Raw genomic sequence first — 20,633 nt, 5'->3', positions numbered from 1 at the left:
TTCTACTTTGGAAGTCAATATGTAACAGTATATTAGAACAGTCAGAGGCCAGCAAGGAATTAGGAATTAATGTACATGTAAGGAATTGTTTGGCTATGATATGGAGATAGATCATGAAAAAAAAATAGTTAATAGAACTCAAACATGAGTTATCTGTGCCTATGGTATTACATGTCCATTTATTAATGTAAAGAATTTATACTCTTGACATATTCTGGTATTTTTGGTCCCAACATTCCCTAGAGCTTTGCTTCATGATTTATCCCTACACAAATTCTTACAGTCTTCTATTTCTTTTTCTTCAATTCCTTTCTATTACCTGACACATTACCACTTTGCCATTTAATGACATCTTCCCCTCAATTACCTTTCTTACACAAACCCAAAGGGCAATCTATAATCACTCTCTCTGGTTCGTCACTTTCCATGAACTGTTTAACTCAACACAAAGTGACTGCCACCCCCACTCATTCAAAAAAGAGACAACTTTCTTCTCTCATTAGTAGGCATCTTCTAATTGCCAAAGTCAGTAGTCATTTTCAGAACTTATGTGACCCGGCCATTGGTCATGTGTTGGGACTTCTTCAAGGTGTTCTTGAAGCCCTCTCATTCTTGACTTCTAAGATGCCACTGTCATGTGGTCGTTTCTTCTTCTTCTAGCTTCTGCTGTCAAATTTCCCGTAGATCTCGTGTCTTCCACACTTGGAATGTGAAATCCATAGAGCCACCAACACATTGTAGCTCCTTTAAAAAAAAAAAAAAAGTTTATATTTCTTCACTCCTTCAGTAGGCCTTGCTATGACTTAAAAAAAGTAACAAATAAAAACTGGTGTGATAAAAGGCATCCTATGGAAGTAGATAGAGGCTTTTAGCTTCCATTCTCTTCCTTTGGAATGTTTCCTGAGACAGTTGTTTGATGGCAAACCTGCCATGGTGTACCATTATGGACAGAAAGGTGGACAGAGGCACCGTACTGACAAGCTTCACTCTACCGTTCTAGGAAGGGCCTTCTACGTTGAAAGCATAAATGTTGTTTGGGGTTGTCAAAGAGGATGCTAATGCTGGAGGTCCAAATATCTACAACCACCAGTAGAGGCAGCATTCAGGTTGGGTAGCTTTCCTTACAGTAAACATGCTCTGTTCTTAGGAAATTCTTTTCCATGAACTACAAATGAATAAGGAAACTACTTTCTAGGTAGAGACAGAGTTAACCCTGGGGAGTACACGTCGGAATGGACGCGAAGAGATTTAATATTTTCTCAGGGTTTTGTTATTTTCTCAGGGTTTTGTCTGGTAAATACCACTGTTAAATATTTACATTTTGATTGAAATCAATTTCCGGAATCCAAACTGTGAGCTCAGTTTACTTAACCCCGGGTAGTCCTCAATGCACATTCTTCTCACACTCCCTTCCCTTTACTGTTTGTGGGAATCATGTTCCATACCTACACTGCAGCCCTGGAATGTCAAGGGCTCTCTTCTGTGTGACTCATTTATGGTCTCACTCAAAAACTTAAACGGACATTACTGGAGCATAAAACTAGTGACTGTGCATACAGGCAGACGCCGAATGGTAATGTTCAGAGCGACTTATTTTTTAGCATTTGCCTTGATTAGTATTTTGCTCTCCTGCCTTGTTGAACTCTAATTCTCAAAATATTTTAATCAAAATACTAATAATCTATGTTTGGAGGAGGATGTTTTGTAGGCTTTATGCTTCATTTAGAAAAACTACTGATTCGAATTTTTTCTGTGACCTCAGGAAAGATCTGGGTTACTTATGGGGGAAGGGTCAGTGTTTATCTCTTATGATTGACAGTGCTTTCTGTAGAGATGCCGTAGCTAGTGTTGGCTTCACACTGAGTCTAGTTAGCCCGAAAGAGATTGTGGGTCAGAGCTGTCTTACTTGTTTGTGCTCCATTAATTTTAATTTTTATCACATTTAATTTTGTGAGTTTGTATATGGGTGTGTGTACTTTTAAACAGTCAGTGAAAGTCATCATTTTATCACAACTATTTCTAACTCATGTATAGCATATTTGCTTGACTTAAAACACCTTTAGTTTTTCAGAGATAGTACAGAAAATATCAAAACAACTGGCCCTTGTGGTGCATGCTTTGATTCCAGCACTCTGGACACAGGCAACATGGATCTCTGTGAGTTTGGGGCTAGCCTTGTCTACACAATGAGTTGGACAGCTGGGACTGCACTGTGAGACCCTGTCTTGAAAGAAAAAAAAATAAATTAAAATAGAAAGGAGGCAAGCAAGTGAGCAAGAAAGAAGGGAGAGTGAAAAGAAGTAAAATTAACTTCTCAAAACAGCTCTTAAATACTGGGAAGAATGGGGGAATGCATCTGGTTCTACAACTTATTAAAAATAAATTGAACATTTTCTAAAACATACGAAGACCAACAACAACTCGCTTCAGGAATATTAGTCAACATGTTAATGTTTTAAAATTAGTAGCATATTTTATAATAGCAGATTAAAATCATGTTACTTTTTACACATAGTATCAAGGATTATCTTAATTTCCTATTCAATATTCTGTGAGAAGGCAAATGACACATTTCCTTTTTTGTAGTAAAGAAGGTAGCTGAATTTATGTGCTAAAAACATTTTGTACAGATCATGAATTATCTAAGATGTGCCTAGAATACCAAATAGTTTAGAAAGTATTAAAGTTTGTGTTTTTCTTCTCTTGAGTTTACAGTGACCCACTTAGCATCTTAAGTGCTCTCAGAATTTCTAAAGCAAAGAATTTCCTTCTATTTATTCATGACTAAGCAAAAGTTCTGTGGGAAGGGCTGGGTAATAAATGTCTTAGAGTTTGTGAACCATCCGATCTCTCTCAGTTAATTAGCTTTGCCACTGTACAGTGGAAGAATCCAGGGACAGAATGTAAACGAACAAGCATAAATGTGTCAATAAAGTTTTATGGACACTAATATTTAGTCAGACAATTTCCATGTGCATTTATAAATTTAAGAAAGCATTTTTAGCTCCAAGAATTGTCTCTTTCACTTGTTAGATCCCAATACTAGCAGAGATCATTGTTGTTTAGGAAAATGTACTGACTGGTATATGACAGAATACCATGCTGTAAAGAAGAGTTCATTTAAAAAGGATAGTCAATATGATGAGAAAATATAATTTTGAATAAAATAGGTATATGTGAAATAACCTGTACTTACGCATCTGTAAAATGGGCATAAGAGAAAGATGTTACATTGTAATGAGGATTAAATCATTAAAAATGTGAAAATTATTTGGAACAGCGCAGACCGAGCTCACAATAAGCACCCACTAAGTGTTATTATTATACTGTGGTTTGGTTAATGCCATCACAGAGGTGCAGAAAGGCTATGAGGAAATTAACACCTTTGCACATAGCTTTTACTTCCCAGCTATATGACAATTTCCTGAATAGAAGAGTCAACTTGTCATCTTTTTTTGTTATTGGACTAATCTCAAGCTTCTGATGTTCCTACCTCTGCTTCCTGAGTGCGTAGTCTTCTCAGCATTCCAGCACCTTCTTTAAAGTTCCACTAAAAATTAATGCAGATGCATTTTATAATAACTCATATGCTATGTTTCAAATGTGTAGATGATTTTGAAGTAACTAATAAAATAAAATGGACTAATAGACTTACGGAAAAAAAAAAAACTTTTTTTTTTTTTTGGTTGTTTGGTTTGTCGAGACAGGGTTTTTCCGTGTAGTTTTGGTGCCTGTCCTGGGTCTCACTCTGTAGATCAGGCTGGCCTCGAACTCAGAGATCTGCCTAGCTCTGCCTCCCGAGTGCTGGGATCAAGGGTGTGCACCATCACCGCCAGGCAAAAGATTTATTTTTTAATTGCACATTTAATATTTGTCCTTACCAAGTTTTACTTATAAATTTCTATGTTGCTGTCATGCCCTCTATTGTAAAGCTAACTGGTCTTAATGTGTACAAGCATACACATTTTTCTCATAAAATGATGATAAAACTGGTGCAATGTGTCAGATAAATTAATCACAGTTGCAGGCTGACAATCCATAATGCTTGGGAAAAGTGCCATTGATTTAGGAATTATAAACTTCTAATCTGAAAGTGGCTGTGACATTTTAATTGATTTTTAGCATCCAATTATGTCGTCCTCAATACTTTACACTTTATAACTAGAATATATCTGGGTTTACAGCCTGAAAACCAATTTATAACCTCTGGCATATATCTTAATTTAATTAACTTGTTCTTTATCCAAAGGAATTCTGTGTTCTTGGTGCTAATGAGATGGATCAGCAGTTAAGAAAGTGTACTGCTCTTGCAGAGGAACTTGAGTTTGATTCCCAGAACCCATATCAGGCAGCTGACAACTGTCTATAACTTACCTCCAGGGTGTGTGATGCCCTACATCTCCATAAGTACTTGTATTCATGTGCCCATACCAATATATAGACACACATGCAAACACACAATTAAAATTAATCTTAAAAAAATTCTAAATTCTTTAATGAATTAAAAGTTTTTGTTAGAGCAATATGTTTTTCTACAACTTATTGCCATGTTTGAGTCTGTGCAAAGTAAGCACATTAAAATTCTTTAGTTCCTTGCACAATAATTGTTTCTGAACCTTGTCATGTAGGCTCATTCTGTTATTTATTGACATGTTATAATATGAATGCCATGTACCTGGAGCTATTGAAAGATTCAAAATCTAGTCTTCATTTCTCATGAGATTTAATAACTGATTTTGGTGGAATAAGGTGAGAAGAGCCTGTTTGAAGGAATTTCATAACTGTCATGGCCATTTAGCTTTTTCTTGCTCACAATAGTTCAAACATTGAACTATTATGGGTCACTAAAATCTGTGATTTGGGCTAGAAATGTGACTTGGTGGATAAAGCACTTAATGGACAAGGGTGAGGACATGAATCTGGAGCTCCAGAACCCACATAAAAGCCAGGCAAGTGTGGCAGCCAATTGTCATCCCAACACTCGTGAGTAAGAGGCTGAGATTCCCACAGTAAGCTAGCTAGGTTGTTTAGCTCATGGGAACCCTGCCTCAATAAATATTGTGGAGTTACTGGGGAAGGCATCAAGTGATGTCAACCTCTGCCAAGTGGGTACACATGCATCCGCACCAATGTGTACTCATACAGATACAAAATGAAAACATCTGTACACATACTCACCAAATACGTGCCAAAAATGTTTTCTGCTGCATGATTCCCTAAAGTTAATATTTTTATAAAGCATTTGTCTTGTGTTTTTCAGAATACTGGTTGCATAACGGTAAATAACATATTCAACTCTGCATATTAGAGGGTTATGCATTCATGAATTCAACCAACCACAGATCTAAAGTATCATAAAAACAATTGCATCTGTAATGAACATACACAGACCTCTCTGTTCCCCTTTTCATTATTCTCCACATAAGACAATTGATCAAAATACACCACATCTTTAATATTTAGGTGTTTTAGAATGATTCAAAGACTTTGATAGGAAGTACAAGATGATGTGTAAGCACTGTGCAATTTTACAAAGTGGCTTACGCATCTCTTTGTTTTGTCATCTTTGAGCTAATAGCATATCTCTGTTTTGTCATCTTTGAGCTGTGAGGTCACAAACCAAGAACTGTGGATACTGAGAAGTGATTTGATGTTGTGATGATTGTGCTTTTATTTTGTTGCTTGCTGTGCATTTAAATTGCACATTGTTAATAGGGGAAAATAAACTATGGAGGAATATATGTTTTTTTGAATTGAAATTCTTGAAATACTTCATGGGAATTTATTCTATTACATTTATTTTAAATCTAAGAAGACATTTTCCACTTCCTTATGGAATGGGAATTTTGAGAAAAAAGTGTTTATTTGCATTCTACTTCCTAGAGGGCTACACTGTGACATTCTCTTACCTTAACCAAAAAGACTGACAGTATCCAAGTCAGAAACTCTTGCTTCACATCCAACAAATAAAGGCAAAAATAATTAGTTGTTTTTTTGTTTGTTTGTTCATTGGTTGATATAGCAACGGATGTGATAAATTAAGATAGTGTTAGGTTCCAGGGAGTTTGGGAGATGGACTCACTGGATAAGGCATTTGCTCCTGTACTTGATACTTGAGTTCTATTTGTGAGACCTACATGTTGGAAGAAGTGACCTGACTCTGGCCCATTGTCCTCTGTCCTGCAAATGTGTAAGGTGTTGTAAACACACACACACACACACACACACACACACACACACACACACACACACACACTTAAATGAATAAATAAGTAAAAATATTTTTAAAAGATCATATTATATTCATAATGTCTTTTGCATAACAAAAAGTAAACAATGGTACATTCATTGTAGTTTTACTGCTGAGATGTCCCAAGAAGGTTGTGGCTGATTGATTTATCTGGTCCTATCTAACATCCTTAAAACTCAATGGCTGCAGGTGAGAAAATTTTTGTATTATTTCCTGCAGCTGTAGCTGGATATTTCCATTTCATCCTATAGACACCACAGGAATCTTGTCTTGTCCGCCTCTTCCCATAAATTTTGAGAGCTTGGAAATTCCCTTAACCATAATCTTGCTTGTTCATTCTGTCTAGGGCAGGCTAGATTTTGGGAAAAGTTTTAGAGAGCAATGCAATGATAATACATTCCAGTGACTCCTACCACAGCCAGTCATCATCCAGGTGGCCTTGTTTATTCCCAGAACTCTGTACCCACACATCTCCTTTCACCTTACAACCTACACTCCATATTTTCTAGCCTGATGTTCTTTCCCAAAGAAGAAGGAAGCTTTGATTAAGTGTAAGGTGTGAAACCAGGGGTTTTCATCAATAAAATAGTCTTATTTTGAGTGTGTGTGTGTGTGTGTGTGTGTGTGTGTGTGTGTGTGTGTTTTGACAGCATCAAAATGCAAGTGTCATATTTCTTCTAATTAGCTAAGGATTAACAGTAAGACAGTTACTTTATGTTATATTTAATGGAGGGCTAGCATTCATCAACATTTGTGTTTGATTGTATGAGATTCAATGTCTCCTTTGTTTTCTGCTTTTCATACATTTTTTTTTTCTAGGAGATTCTATAGAAAATGAAACAAAAACAGGCAAAAGTAAAGCTCGGGTAAATTTTTAAATCTATAAACCATTTAAGCTAGGATTTCCTAAACATTTTCCACTCCTAACTACTTTTTGACCCCCCAAAATTTCATGTGACCAAATCTATCAGTATTCTACATATTTGTAAAAGTAAAAGGTTTACTGACAATAAATCATAAAGATATTTTGTTTAAAATATTATTTTCCATACATTGTCTATATTAAACTATTTATTAAAACATATGCAAATTTTCACACTAATAATATGGATGTGATTATTTTTACCTTAAAATTAAAATTAAGTCGGGCAGTGGTGGCACATGCCTTTAATTCCAGCACTTAGAAGCAAGTAGAGTTCTGTGAGTTTGAGGTCGGCCTGATCTACAAAGCGAGTTCCAGGACAGTCAGGACTGTTACACAGAGAAACCCTGTTTTGAAAAACCAAAAAGTAAAAAATAATTAAAATTAATTTTTTTTAGTATTTGCATGGGATGCATAGAGTATATATTTGAGGTGTGATAGGTTTTTAGTTATGATCATCAATACTAACAGTGCAGTTTTACATAAACACATCATAAAATGGCAGAAGTATATTTATGAAATAGTTCAGAAACTGTTAGAAATTCTGTCTTCTCCCCCAAGTCAAAATTCATATAATTTTTTGTGAAATTGAAGTCAGCAACTCAGAGAGGAAAATTTGAAATTGAACATTCTAATGCAGTACAATGCAAAGATATTCTTTTCTGATACTTACATGCTCAGTAATTTTTCTAGGAGCATATTAAAATCATTGTATTTCTAAAAAAGCAAACTTTCTATCTAAGGTAAAAAAAAAAAAAGCATTACAGTTTAGAGCACTCATTAGTGTTAAATCTGAGCCAGGTGTTTCTCACAGCAACAGCTACTGTTGTGTGGGATGACACCATGCAGGATACCCAGTAAGCTTGTGTGTTCAGAACCAAGGCTACAATGAAGCTGTACAACACAGAACATATTGCCGGAAACACTTTAGATCCATTGTTTGCTTTATTCTAAGTAATTTGGGGTAAATTTCACACTAAAAAAACAACTTTGATTATTGCCATTTTTTGAACCCTTGCATTCAGTTACCTTAAAACCAATATGGAGTCTTGATTCACATTTGAAAAAGCTATGCATTAAACATTAAACATTGTTGGCATTTTAGACTAGACAGTTCCTTGCTGCAAGGGACCCTTTTGTGAATTTTAGGATATTGTGTTACAGACCTCTACCCAATAGATGTCAATAGTGTGTGGCAACTGATGTGTAACTAAAAGTGTCTGCAAACACTGACAATGTGTTCTAAGATGTAAAGTAACCTGGTGTGGAAGACCATTCAAAGAATCTTTAGGTTAAAAAATAGGTCGTAGTAATAAGGAAGAAATAGAGACTGGCCTTTGGGTATCAGTCAGGACTAATGCGTCCCCAATGCTTCTCAGCTCACTGTCTTTCAATAAGATTATCACAGTTTTCAGCACAAATGCTGCTAGTATAAAAGACCTGAAAAACTATCCGAATTTCAAACATAAAGACTTATTCTATAAAGGTTCAAGTGACAAAGACATTTCATTTCAAACCTGCCCTGTGCATGACAGCTAAATTGTATTCATATCATATTTTCCAGGCTAGCCTAAGAAATAAAGGATTTTTATATAGATTCTATAGAAAAATATTTCCCGAATTCCAAACTTTATTATAATGCATGGATTGTATCGCAATGTTTATATGTAATACTTGATTGACAAGCATACTCTATGAAGTAATTATTCTTAGTTATTTCTACTCGTTGTTATTGTTTTGAATTTTGGTTCTCTGTGGAGTAAACAATCATACGAGTAAGTTTTATGTATTCACATTCATCTATATTGTTGTCTGCTAGATTCTTTTAAGAAAATTTGCTCTTTAATTCTCCACACCAGCTTCAGTGTCTGGTCCACTTGGATGACTAAAAACTAATGTCAGTTCATCCATTTGCCTTCAGCTTCTTCAGATTTACATGCAGCACCTTGTATAAAGACATAATTTAGGGGTCTTCATTTAGCATTGTAATGCCATAGATAATATTTCACTTAATTTTATTTTATAATTTCAAGACTTAAGTTTTTAATTTATCTTCTCATGCTTTTTTCACAGCAGTTATTCAATGAAATGTTTGATAGTGTGAATATTGAATTTCTTAGCCCACCTGTATTAACTGTGTGAAATTTGTGGCTCTAAATGTAATTATTAATGAGTGAATATTTTGTGTTGTACATAACACTCAATGTTGTACATTCAAAAAAGAGAATCATGATTATATTGAGAGTGACTCTCTTTATAAAACAGTGCTAAGCCACTGGTATATAAACAGCAAGTTGAAGTGAATCATTAGACTATAAGGTATTTTAAATCAAAAACATTTGGCGGTGGTGCATGCCTTTAATCCCAGCACTTGGGAGGCAGAGGCAGGTGGATCTTTGTGAGTTGGAGGCCAGCCTGGTCTATAGAGTGAGATCCAGGAAAGGCGCAAAGCTACACAGAGTAACCCTGTCTCGAAAAATCAAAAAAAAAAAAAAAAAAAAAAAAAAAAACCAAAACAAAACAAAAAAACATTAAAGTTGGTTGTAATGTACTTAGAAACTGTTAGTTTGTGTATGAAGTGCCCTACAAATGTATTTGTGGCTCTAGTCATTAAAAATTCATTAGACTGTGAGGGTTCTAATTTCACGTATGCATTACACCACACTATGAGTTCATAGATATGATTCTAAGGAACAGATGGAGGCAATGGAACATTTGGGCACATGCTCTTGATGTTTAGACCTGGTCCCTAGCTCTTTCCTGTTGCTCACTACTTCTTGGCTGCCATGAGATGGGCGTTTCTGCTCTGCTGAGCTTTCTCCACCATGAAGATTTACCTCAGCAATTCCAAGACCTAATGGAGCCACCTGACCATGGATTGTAGTTTCTTAAACTGTGAGCCAAACTAAATCCTCCCCATCTTGAGCTGTTTTCTCAGGCATTCTGCCACAGCAGTAGAGTCTGATTAGTACTCTCCAAAACAACCAAAAAACAAAACCAACACAAACTACACTCTCAGACATGTTATAAATGTAAACATTTTTTTTTTCAGATTACAATGCATTAGCATTACATTAACCATGGTTCTCAATCACTGCAATTGCATTCGCTAGATAAGCACAATTTATTATATTGCATCACAAACCAAGTTATCACACTAAGTTTGTAGTTTCAACCTTTTGTTATGTATATATTTGTAGATAGCACGGCTTTCGCCAGATAGCACATTTCTATAAGTTGGTATGCTAGGCCTGAACTCCAACATAAACTAAAGATTAGGAAACAAGTACTTCTTTTTAAAGTTTTGCTGATAAGTTTTGTTTTTTTTTTAATCAATATCAGATGATTAAATTTTGCAATATTCAAAGGGCACAAGTATTTTTTTAAGAAACTATTAAGAATTCTAATTTGGCCGGGCGGTGGTGGCGCACGCCTTTAATCCCAGCACTCGGGAGGCAGAGCCAGGCGGATCTCTGTGAGTTCGAGGCCAGCCTGGGCTACCAAGTGAGTTCCAGGAAAGGCGCAAAACTACAGAGAAACCCTGTCTCGAAAAACCAAAAAAAAAAAAAAAAAAAAAAAAAAAAAGAATTCTAATTTGGTTTAACAGTTGTGGATGTTTATTTTGATTCTATTTTAATTTTGATTTTTTTAATTTTATGAAACACTAAGGATCATCATTATTCTACAACAGTCTAGCATTTGAATATACATAATATACTAAGGAATTTAGAAGCAGAACTGTCACTAATAGTGTACTCTTTCTGACCCAACACCTGGTTCCCATAGTGTGCCAGAGACAGTCTTGTAAATCATTCCTGTCTTTGTACTATATACAGTTCCCATAGAAAAGGAGATTAGGAAATATTTGTCGAGTGGGTGAATAGAAACTCAGTGAAAGCAGGATCATAAAATAACTCATTTTTAAAATCCTAAGCCAGCTACAAAATACCCATTAGACATGACAAAACGTATGCAAGTTGTGAAAGATTTATTGCCTAAATTCAGTCGTAAGTGGTCATTACATTTGAATGTGTTAAGTCAAGTTGCAGAAGTTTTAAAAAATTACTTTGATTGAATAATGACTGTAAAAATTCCCCCACATATTTAGTAATGGTTGACCCTAGAAAATACATAAACACTGGTTGCCTGTTTGAAAAAACATATTTAAAAAAAGGCTCAAAATTCTTATGCTCTTACACAACATTTTCAACAGGAACATATATAATTTTATAGAGGTGACACTGAGGCCCATCCAGAAGAGTTACAGGGATAAGATAGTTTATAAGTAGTGAAATATACATAAAGTAGGTCACATAATGAGAACCATCAACACATCACTGTGGTTAGTGACCTATGCACCGAGCTTCGTAACTGACAACATTCAATACTATAATGAATGTTTTGCACTATATCTTGTAGAATTATGAGTAACCAGTACAAACAATACACGGAGTGGTTTATTAAAAAGACTTATACTATATAAAATAAAACATATTTCAAAATAAAAAAAGCTCAGGGCCAGTGAGATTATGAGATTATAATAAAGTCCCCAATTGTTTTGTATGTAATATGGAATAAATAAAATTTTCTTCAGTGTCTGTAATGAACGTTTTTAGCAAAAGCTAAAAATTATCCGCCTTTTGGGACAGGGAAAACTCAGTGTGTAAGAACTTGATTCAAAGTAGGAAACATCCATTTGGTGTAGGAGTTCTGGAGATGTTAGGCAATGGCAGTGCACATCATTATGATACATCATAAATGTGTTCTCTGCTCCCTTTTTAACAGTGTCATTCAGACCTCTAATATAGGGCTGAAGAACTCATAGGTCAGATGACAACCACTACGGAAGACAAGAACTAAATACAAAGAGAACAGCAAGAGCTATGTTTTGTTTGTTTGTTTTGAATATACATGTTTTGTCAACTAATGGAGATGCCCAAGGCAGCCAGAAAATCTTAACTACTGTATCAGCTTAGAAACAAGAGTAATCTTTTAAAAGTATTACAGAAGTTAACACATTCCTGCATACTTTCCCCATGGCTGCAAATGGGAGAAGTCCTTCTAGATGATTTGAGTGCTTTGCAGTGACTATGAGTTCATTTTTCTCTTAAGATAAAGTTTTAATGATAAAGTTCAATAAAAAATAGCACATTTTTTTATTTAACCCACATGTCTAAAGCATCCAATTTATAAAATTGGAATATCCTCATGCTTTTTTTTTAATTTATGAATTGAAATTGATATCTGCTGCCCCTATAGAATTGTGACAATTGCATGATTTAATGTGTGGAAGATATTAGAAAAATGCCTGGAATATTTCAAAATTTTTATATTTCATTGTTATGATTTCTAATACTGTATTTTTAAATTTCTGATTTTATTTGTTTTGATGTGTATGTAGGGATATAAGGCTGTGTGTGTATGTGTTATGTTTGTTTATGTGTGTGCATGTGTGTGTGTGTGTACATGCCACTGAAGGCATGTGGAGGTGGAAGAACAATTTGTAAGAGTCAGTTCTCTAGTATAAAATGTGGATTCTGGGGATCATTAAACTCAGATGGGCAGCTATCTTGCTGGCCCAATATTGTATATATTGAGTAGATTTTTGCAAACCCCAAACATTTAAATAATTAACTTAAAAATTTTCTTTTTTAAATATTATAGCTATTTGTACTATCAGCTAATATTGATAATTAAGACAAAAACTCAAGTTTATATTTTATGTTTTTATGAAAAATCGTGTGTAATAAGGTGTAATTAATCAAAAATGCAGAATGAGTTACTGCTTTTAAAATCCTCAAAGCTGAAGTAATCAATGCCTAACTGAAAAGCATAAAAAACATTTACAGTAATTTTGAGTATTGTATGTACAGGGCTAAAACTCATAAAGGTATAGATTTATTTACAGCTAATTTATACCTTATTGCCATGACACAGATAGTAATTGATCAATCACTTTCCTTGCAAACACACTTGTTTTTATTAAGGACATTGTTGTGCATTTTTTTCCTCTACTAGTAAGAATATAATGCTTTTGTTGTTCTGAATTCTAACATATTTTGTGTGGCATATAATTAGCCAATGAACTATAAACATAGACAAAATACCACATTTCTTTTTAAAATATATTATTCAACATGATTTACTAAGTGAAAAGATTTTGGAAGAGAACTGTCAAAATCCAGTATAGATTTTTGGCTCATGCTATAAAATTCCATAGTTGAATATTTCATTTTAATGAGTCTTCTGCTAGGGAATGATTTTGATCTTTTATGGTTCTTAGTGTCACTGATTTTCTTCTTCTTCATCTCAGAAGTCAATAGCTAAGGGAAGATGTGTATTCCACATGAAAGAAAATCCATTGACTAGTATTAGTGAGTTTTGCTAAACTTTACATTCTAAGTGCTGAATGAAATAGTAACAATGTCTTTGGTAACTTCTTCATTGAATATATGGCTCAGGATTATTACATAAAGTGATGAATGAATTTGCGTTAGTATGCACAACAAATCTCTTTACACTCATACATCTCATGGCATCATAAATCACATTGGAGCATAAATTATATCACTTGTTTGCTAGCATTCTTTAGAAAGGTATTATGAAAGACACAGTCCATGTGATTTACACTCACAATGGAAATAAGATTTTAACAGTTCTCCAGGGAGACTATTAGCAATTTTTAACTTAAGAAAACTATTTTTATCTACCTCTGGATAAACACTCCTTTATATTTTAATTTACATTTGAGTTCACACAGGGGTTTCTGCCATATACTTGCAGTAATAAGAGGCACTTTGTGTAACTGGACACTTTATGTAACTATGGACTTTAAAAATACAACCTTAAGGAAGTGACTAAGGTTGCATAGAATCATATTTTCAAGAATAGGGAGTGGCTGCATATGGCCATGTGCCTTCTCTGTGTATTGCCAGATGATACTCTAGGCTACAGTGGGATTTTTATCAGAAAGAAGTCTTCATTAGACGAAATCCTTAGGCCTTGTGCATTTAGAACAATGAGCCATAATAAAACCTTTGTTCCTCTTTAGAAAGTAGTCTCTTTCTAATGTTTCTGTGTCTAAAGCAATAATCCTGTAGACTATCATCTTTTTATCCTTTTCCCAACACTGTTGTGTAGGCTAGTGGGAGGTAGGCCTGGGTGAAGGAAGCTGGTCATTTAGGGTATGTCTTTAGGACCGTGATTCTTTCCTGTTGGGACTCTGTTTTGTTTCTTATTTATCACATTACAAGCTGTCTTTCCTTTCTGTTCCGTGTCTACTATATTCCCTGCTCCACATGTCTCTTACCCTATCATGGTGTTCTTCCCAAGTGTTTGGAACCAAGTACCAGAAAGAAGCCTCTGAAACTGTGAATGAAGCCTTCCTCCCTTGAGTGGTCCGTGTAAATGCAAAAACTGACACATGATACTACTTTTGTAACAGATTCCTGTATAACCATCTTATTTGTTCATTGCTGTTCCCCTTTGTGCTGTAATGTCAGCCATGCTTGCTCAGAGTCAGCATAAGAACTTGCTCAAGGAAAGAATGGCTGCATTGAGTATAGAACCACACTATTTTTGACTCTAGGTAATACTGAATCCGATCAATCCTACCTTTACTTCCCTGTTTTTACTTTAATCTTAAGACTCCAGCATAAAGGGAAACGCCTCATCCTATGTCTTCTTTTGTCTGTGGTCATTGTTAAGGTATCAGTTCTGCAAATACGGCAAGACTAATTTTAAAAGATTAAATTTAAAAAAAAAATCATTTCAATTGTTTTTCAGTGACAGGTTACCCTTTCCATAACCAGCTAAAAGGGACAATTGAGTAAAAACCCGGAAGTTTTGTGATCATATCTTAGAGTACATCTTCCTATTCTGTAGTCACGACCTCAAAGTGTGTCTCTCATTAAAGGTAGAGGCAAGAAAAGGCTTTAATGCCAAACCATCTTTCTGCGTTTACACAGATGATGACATAATACTCTTTGTTTTCCTTTTAGATCTCCGACTAAAGACATGGATCCTGAAGAGAAGGAAATTGTGGTTTGGGTTTGCCAGGAGGAAAAGATTGTCTGTGGATTAACCAAACGCACCACCTCCACCGATGTCATCCAGGCTTTGCTGGAGGAACATGAGGCCACGTTTGGAGAGAAGCGATTCCTGCTGGGCAAGGCCAGCGACTACTGCATCATGGAGAAGTGGAGGGGCTCAGAGCGGGCCCTCCCTCCGCTGACGAGGATCCTGAAGCTGTGGAAGGCGTGGGGAGATGAGCAGGCCAATATGCAGTTTGTTTTGGTTAAAACAGACGCCTTTCTCCCAGTTCCACTGTGGCGAACGGCCGAAACCAAACTAGTGCAAAATAGTGAAAAACCCTGGGAGCTCAGTCCTGCGAATTACATGAAAACTTTGCCACCGGATAAACAAAAACGAATCGTCCGGAAAACCTTCCGGAAACTGGCTAAAATTAAGCAGGACACGGTTTCTCATGATCGGGACAATATGGAGACTTTGGTTCATCTAATTATTTCTCAGGACCACACTATTCACCAGCAAGTCCAACGAATGAAAGAGTTAGATATGGAAATTGAAAAATGCGAAGCTAAGATCCACTTGGACCGGGTAGGGAACGATGGGGACGACTATGTTCACGCGGCGTATTCAATGCCCAGGCTCAGTGAAAATGAGCAAAAGCTCGACTTCCAACCCGAGGACAGCCAGGCTCTGGTGGACCTGAACGACAGTGAGGGAATGGCACAGCTGGAAGAACGATTGCAATACTATAGAGTGCTCATCGAAAAGCTCTCGGCCGAAATTGAGAGAGAGGTGAAGAGCTCGGGCATCGACGGCAGTGAGGATCCAGAGTGGGCAGCTGCCAGTGACCTAGAAAGCCCGGATTTAGAAAACGTGAAGTGCGATCTGGAGCAAAGTATGAAAGCCGGTTTGAAAATCCACTCTCACTTGAGTGGCATCCAGAAAGAGATTAAACACAGTGACTCACTGCTTCAGATGAAAGCGAGAGAGTACGAACTCCTAGCCAAGGAGTTCAGTTCGCTGCACCTTAGCAACAAAGAAGGATGCCAGTTGAAAGAAACCAGAGGGAAGGAATCCGAGGCTCCCGGCAGCTGCACCGAGATCCCTCCATTAACTCAAAGGGTGTTCAACACATACACAAATGACACAGATTCAGACACTGGCATCAGCTCCAACCACAGCCAGGACTCTGAAACAACGCTGGGCGACGTGCTCCTATTGTCAACTTAACGCAGAGGCCTTCTTTCTGACCATTAGTGACGTTTTGTGTGATGTAGCAAGTAACTCTGTTCCATGTATAACTCTGTGAAAACATAAACTGTGCTAAAATATTCAGTAGTTAATAATAATAATAAAAAAAGCTAGTGAACATCATTGTTTGTTTTCATAGAGCGTTTCCAATTTGACTTTCTTACAGGTTCAAGCAATGAACTGTGTATCAGGAATGCAGCAGATCTAGCTGGTGGTTACATAACGCAGAAACAATGTAATGGGGATTGATTAATGATTCCCCCATGTGAGACATGAGTGACATGAACTTAAAAACAGTTTCCAACTTTGTTCATCAAACTATCCATACAGCAAGCATCAAGAAGTAACATAAACGTGTTTGTCATTTTTGACAACATTGTATCATGAGAATGTTTAAGTCTGTATAGTACAGATCCATCACTACATGGTATGTGTCAAATATGGATCAATTCAAATCTTGTTTTTTCAGTAGTCAGACTGTAAAATGCACTGTGTGTGTGTCTCTTCTTGGCTGCTGTCTGCTTAAGTCAAGGGACAGGAAGCTAGCTGTTGGGACATGTATAATTCCTGACAGTCAATCAGTTTGGGCATACATGAGACAAAGTCAAGTGCTACAATCAGCCTTTTTTTCCTCCTTCCCCTAAGCAGGTCTAAGATGATCACCAGCTATGCATAAGCTTTTACTCTCTGTTCATTAGATTTTCTATCCACCAGTGCTGTGTGCAGGTTCATTATTTTGGGCTGAATAGTGTAGGCTACAGAGGACCTCAGCCATAATTTTATTTATGCCCTCCTAACTGTGTACGTTGAAGTGGAATTTACTGTTGTTTGTGTGGATAAGCAGTGTTTTGTTTTCTGGGAACATGCAGAGTAGAACTGAATGTTTATTCTCGTATACTACAATCTAGCTGTCAGGGGACTTCCCGGGTGCTTAAAACAGCTCAGTACTTTTAAGATGTCCCAAGCACACTAAGGGAAATTCAAGAAAAGAATGGATCATCTGGATTCTGTCTTCACTCACATGAAAAAATAATATTTTTCTTGATTTTAAAATAGACGTTTCCTCTCTCTCCTGCCCATCTGCTAGCTTATTTTTCCTTCTCATCTCTCTTCTCTTTCTCCTTTCTTTGCAGTAAAGGCAGGATGCCATCAGAGCCAAAGTAAATAACTTTATTATTTTGTTGTGAACTGAATGTTGGTGTTCCTTAATTTTCTTTCGTTGGCACATTTCACTCATGTCAGGATACATAAAGCAGAAATGTTTGCCTTTTATACAACTGGAGCAACTTTTAACTGTTCTCTCTTTTTAAGTTTGAAAGTTTTATAGATTTTTTCCAGCTTTGTTGCAGATTCAATGTCTTTAATTTGCTCTTAAAATGCCATGTCCCATTCTTTGCCCTTTACTTGCTTCATGTGTCTTTGGGAAGATACTTGCATTTCAATAGTGTTTCACATCTGGGAAGCACCTATGTTACCATTAAAAAAAGATATTTTCAGGCCATATAATATGAATTTCTATTCCATGAAAATACTGGGAGAAATAGTAAGTGATCATGTTCACATAAATTATGTTTCTAAAGGAAGATTAGAATAGTCATTTGTGAAAGGCAAGTTCATCTGGCTAACAGTCCATCAGATCACTAAAGCCCATGCTAAACGGTTGACGTATTGATTGTTACTAATAGAGATTGAATTCAGAAGTTTATCATAAATGATAAGCCATTTGGTACTTTGTTTTTCTAAAATGGAAGTTATCTCTTTGGGTTATGTGTTTAGAAAGAAAATAAGTGTTGCACATCTCTGTATACAATTTGATAGCATTATCTAAAATCAAATACAGGTATGATAATAACTAGTCACAGTTTCTCTACAGGAACTTTGGAATAACTACTGGTTTCACGGTTACTTACAATGATGGTGTATAAGTTGTAATTCTGCATTTTACTCTTAAGAATGTTTAAAACTTCTATTAGAATCCGGACTTTTTAAACTCATTGTAGAATTTGCATTTTCCTTAATATTTAAAATATATTTGTTTTCTTGGTCATTCCATTAAGTCACATAGCAATTATTTTCCATGGTGAAACTCTAATAGAGTTAAATATGAACATATTTATACAGATAGAAATAATGATCTCATGAATACTATGCTATTTATTGTTTAATTGATGGTTAAGCTTATAAATACAGGACTTGAAAGTTTAATGCTTTAATTATCTTGAGAAACTTAGTGAATTACAAACCCTTAAGTAGCCTGGCAGATTAACCATGAAATGGTCATATGCAGCTAGAAGAGGCAAGTCATGGTTGACAATGCTTATTTTTCCCAGGACTAGGTTCTCAGAGCATGCCTTGTGCATTTCCCACCCCCATCTCTGGTGGCCTCTTTCATTCTCCTCTTCCTATACACTGAAATGCTACTGACTTTCTTTTCTTTCATTTTATCCTCTTTTTTTCTTTATGTTTGTTTTGTTTTTCAAGACAGGGTTTCTCTGTGTAGCCCTGGGTGTCCTGGAACTCCCACTGTAGACCTCAGCCTCCCAAGTGCTGAGATTAAAGACATGCGCCACCACGCCCAGAAACTACCTACATTCAGCGTGCTTAAAAAAGTGTTCTCTTCTTTCAAATAATTGTGTCCCATCTTGGCAGTTCTAATTTATTATCTCTGAACTTACAAATATTTTGGATGTACTTCTTTTGGGCTTCTCTTCTACATTGGGCTGTATATATTTATGTAACCATCTCACTCCACTCACCCAGTAGAGTTTTTATCTTACTATTTTATCATCTGCCTTTCCAACTTGATTGGTTATTACTAACTTCTTAGTCTCTTGTTCCATTTGTGAAGTCAATTGATGAATTGTAAAGGGCTTTAACATGTTTTATGAATATTTTACATCTACATACTTGTGCAGTTTGTATATAAGCATGCATGTAAGCAGGCTTAAAAATATTAGCATGCACACACCCTCTAAATTTAGGCAGTAAATACTAAATCTTTATGTTGCTATGAATTTTATCTATGTGACATCATTTTTAATTAACATAAAAATACATTATTAGGGGGCACTATGTGATATTTCAGTACATATACATTTGCATAAAGTTTAAGTCAGGAAAAGCATTCAATTTTTTTTATTAACAGAGTTTCTAACTTAAAACAACTCATATGCCTTTTAATTTAATGGCAATGTTATAACATCTAAGCATGTGCATATAAAAGAAAAAATTGCTTCGTGTTGGGTTTGAAGTAGTAGACACTCAAGATCTTTTAAATGCCTAATTAAATCTCTGCATCATTTTTCTTCTTAATAGCAAAGTTATGATGCTGTATTATTATATAAAAGCTTTTCTAACCCATTAAAATTTTATTTTTGTATTTATTTAAACTTCTACTGTATATGACAAAATATATTTCTGTGGCTACATTTTATAAATTTTCAGAGTAGAATTATTGTTATATTTAAAACATATTTTTCTAGTGACAAAGTAATGCAGCTTAATCCCGAGATAGCTTTAAAAGTAACATTAGACTGCTTCTTTTCATACTGCCTTATTGGTTTGATAAACTTCATGTGATAAATATAAAGTTTCATTTCTTTGAGTTATAATTGATGCAGAAAAATAAAAGATTATTGTATCCTGTCTGAAGTATTTTTTTATTTAAATAGTTATATTTCAAACAAATTGCAAATCAATTGTAATTACGTAATTGCTGTGATAAACTAGCTAATACATTTTATTTTCAAATTGGCTAGTATTTCTTAACAAAACAAATGTTTAGTAAATAATATCTAAGAAAACTATTTAATAGGTTTCATATGTACTTGTTCCAATTTCTTATGGAAGTATGCCCCAACTTGTATGCTGATTTTATGCATGGCTTCTTGCTTTTTTTTTTTTTTTTTTTGGTTTTTCGAGACAGGGTTTCTCTGTGTAGCTTTGCGCCTTTCCTGGAACTCGCTTTGGAGACCAGGCTGGCCTCGAACTCACAGAGATCCGCCTGGCTCTGCCTCCCGAGTGCTGGGATTAAAGGCGTGCGCCACCACCGCCCGGCCTAGGCTTCTTGCTTTTTAAAGTGAAGTTATTTCATAGAAGAATGTCCAAGACTTTGTTGGTTCTTTCTACTAGAATTTATTTTGTCGCTGCCTTCCTCAAAGTAAGCATTCAGTATTAACT

General features: G+C 35.6%; 1 protein-coding gene across 1 annotated transcript in view; it reads left to right on the top strand.

The window, feature by feature from the left end:
- The window catches only part of Rassf9 (Ras association domain family member 9), a 32,828-nt gene extending 12,841 nt beyond the window's left edge, over positions 1-19,987 (top strand). Inside the window, exon 2 of the mRNA XM_059245410.1 lies at positions 15,173-19,987. Coding sequence (XP_059101393.1) covers positions 15,173-16,433 — 1,261 coding nt within the window. The 3' untranslated portion in view covers positions 16,434-19,987. The remainder of the gene's footprint in view (positions 1-15,172) is intronic.
- Positions 19,988-20,633: the final 646 nt, after the last annotated feature.

This window comes from Peromyscus eremicus, chromosome 18 (assembly GCF_949786415.1).
Source record: "Peromyscus eremicus chromosome 18, PerEre_H2_v1, whole genome shotgun sequence".
Lineage (NCBI taxonomy): Eukaryota > Metazoa > Chordata > Mammalia > Rodentia > Cricetidae > Peromyscus > Peromyscus eremicus.
Note: the sequence above shows the minus strand (reverse complement) of the source record. Positions and strands in the feature narration are given on the sequence as shown.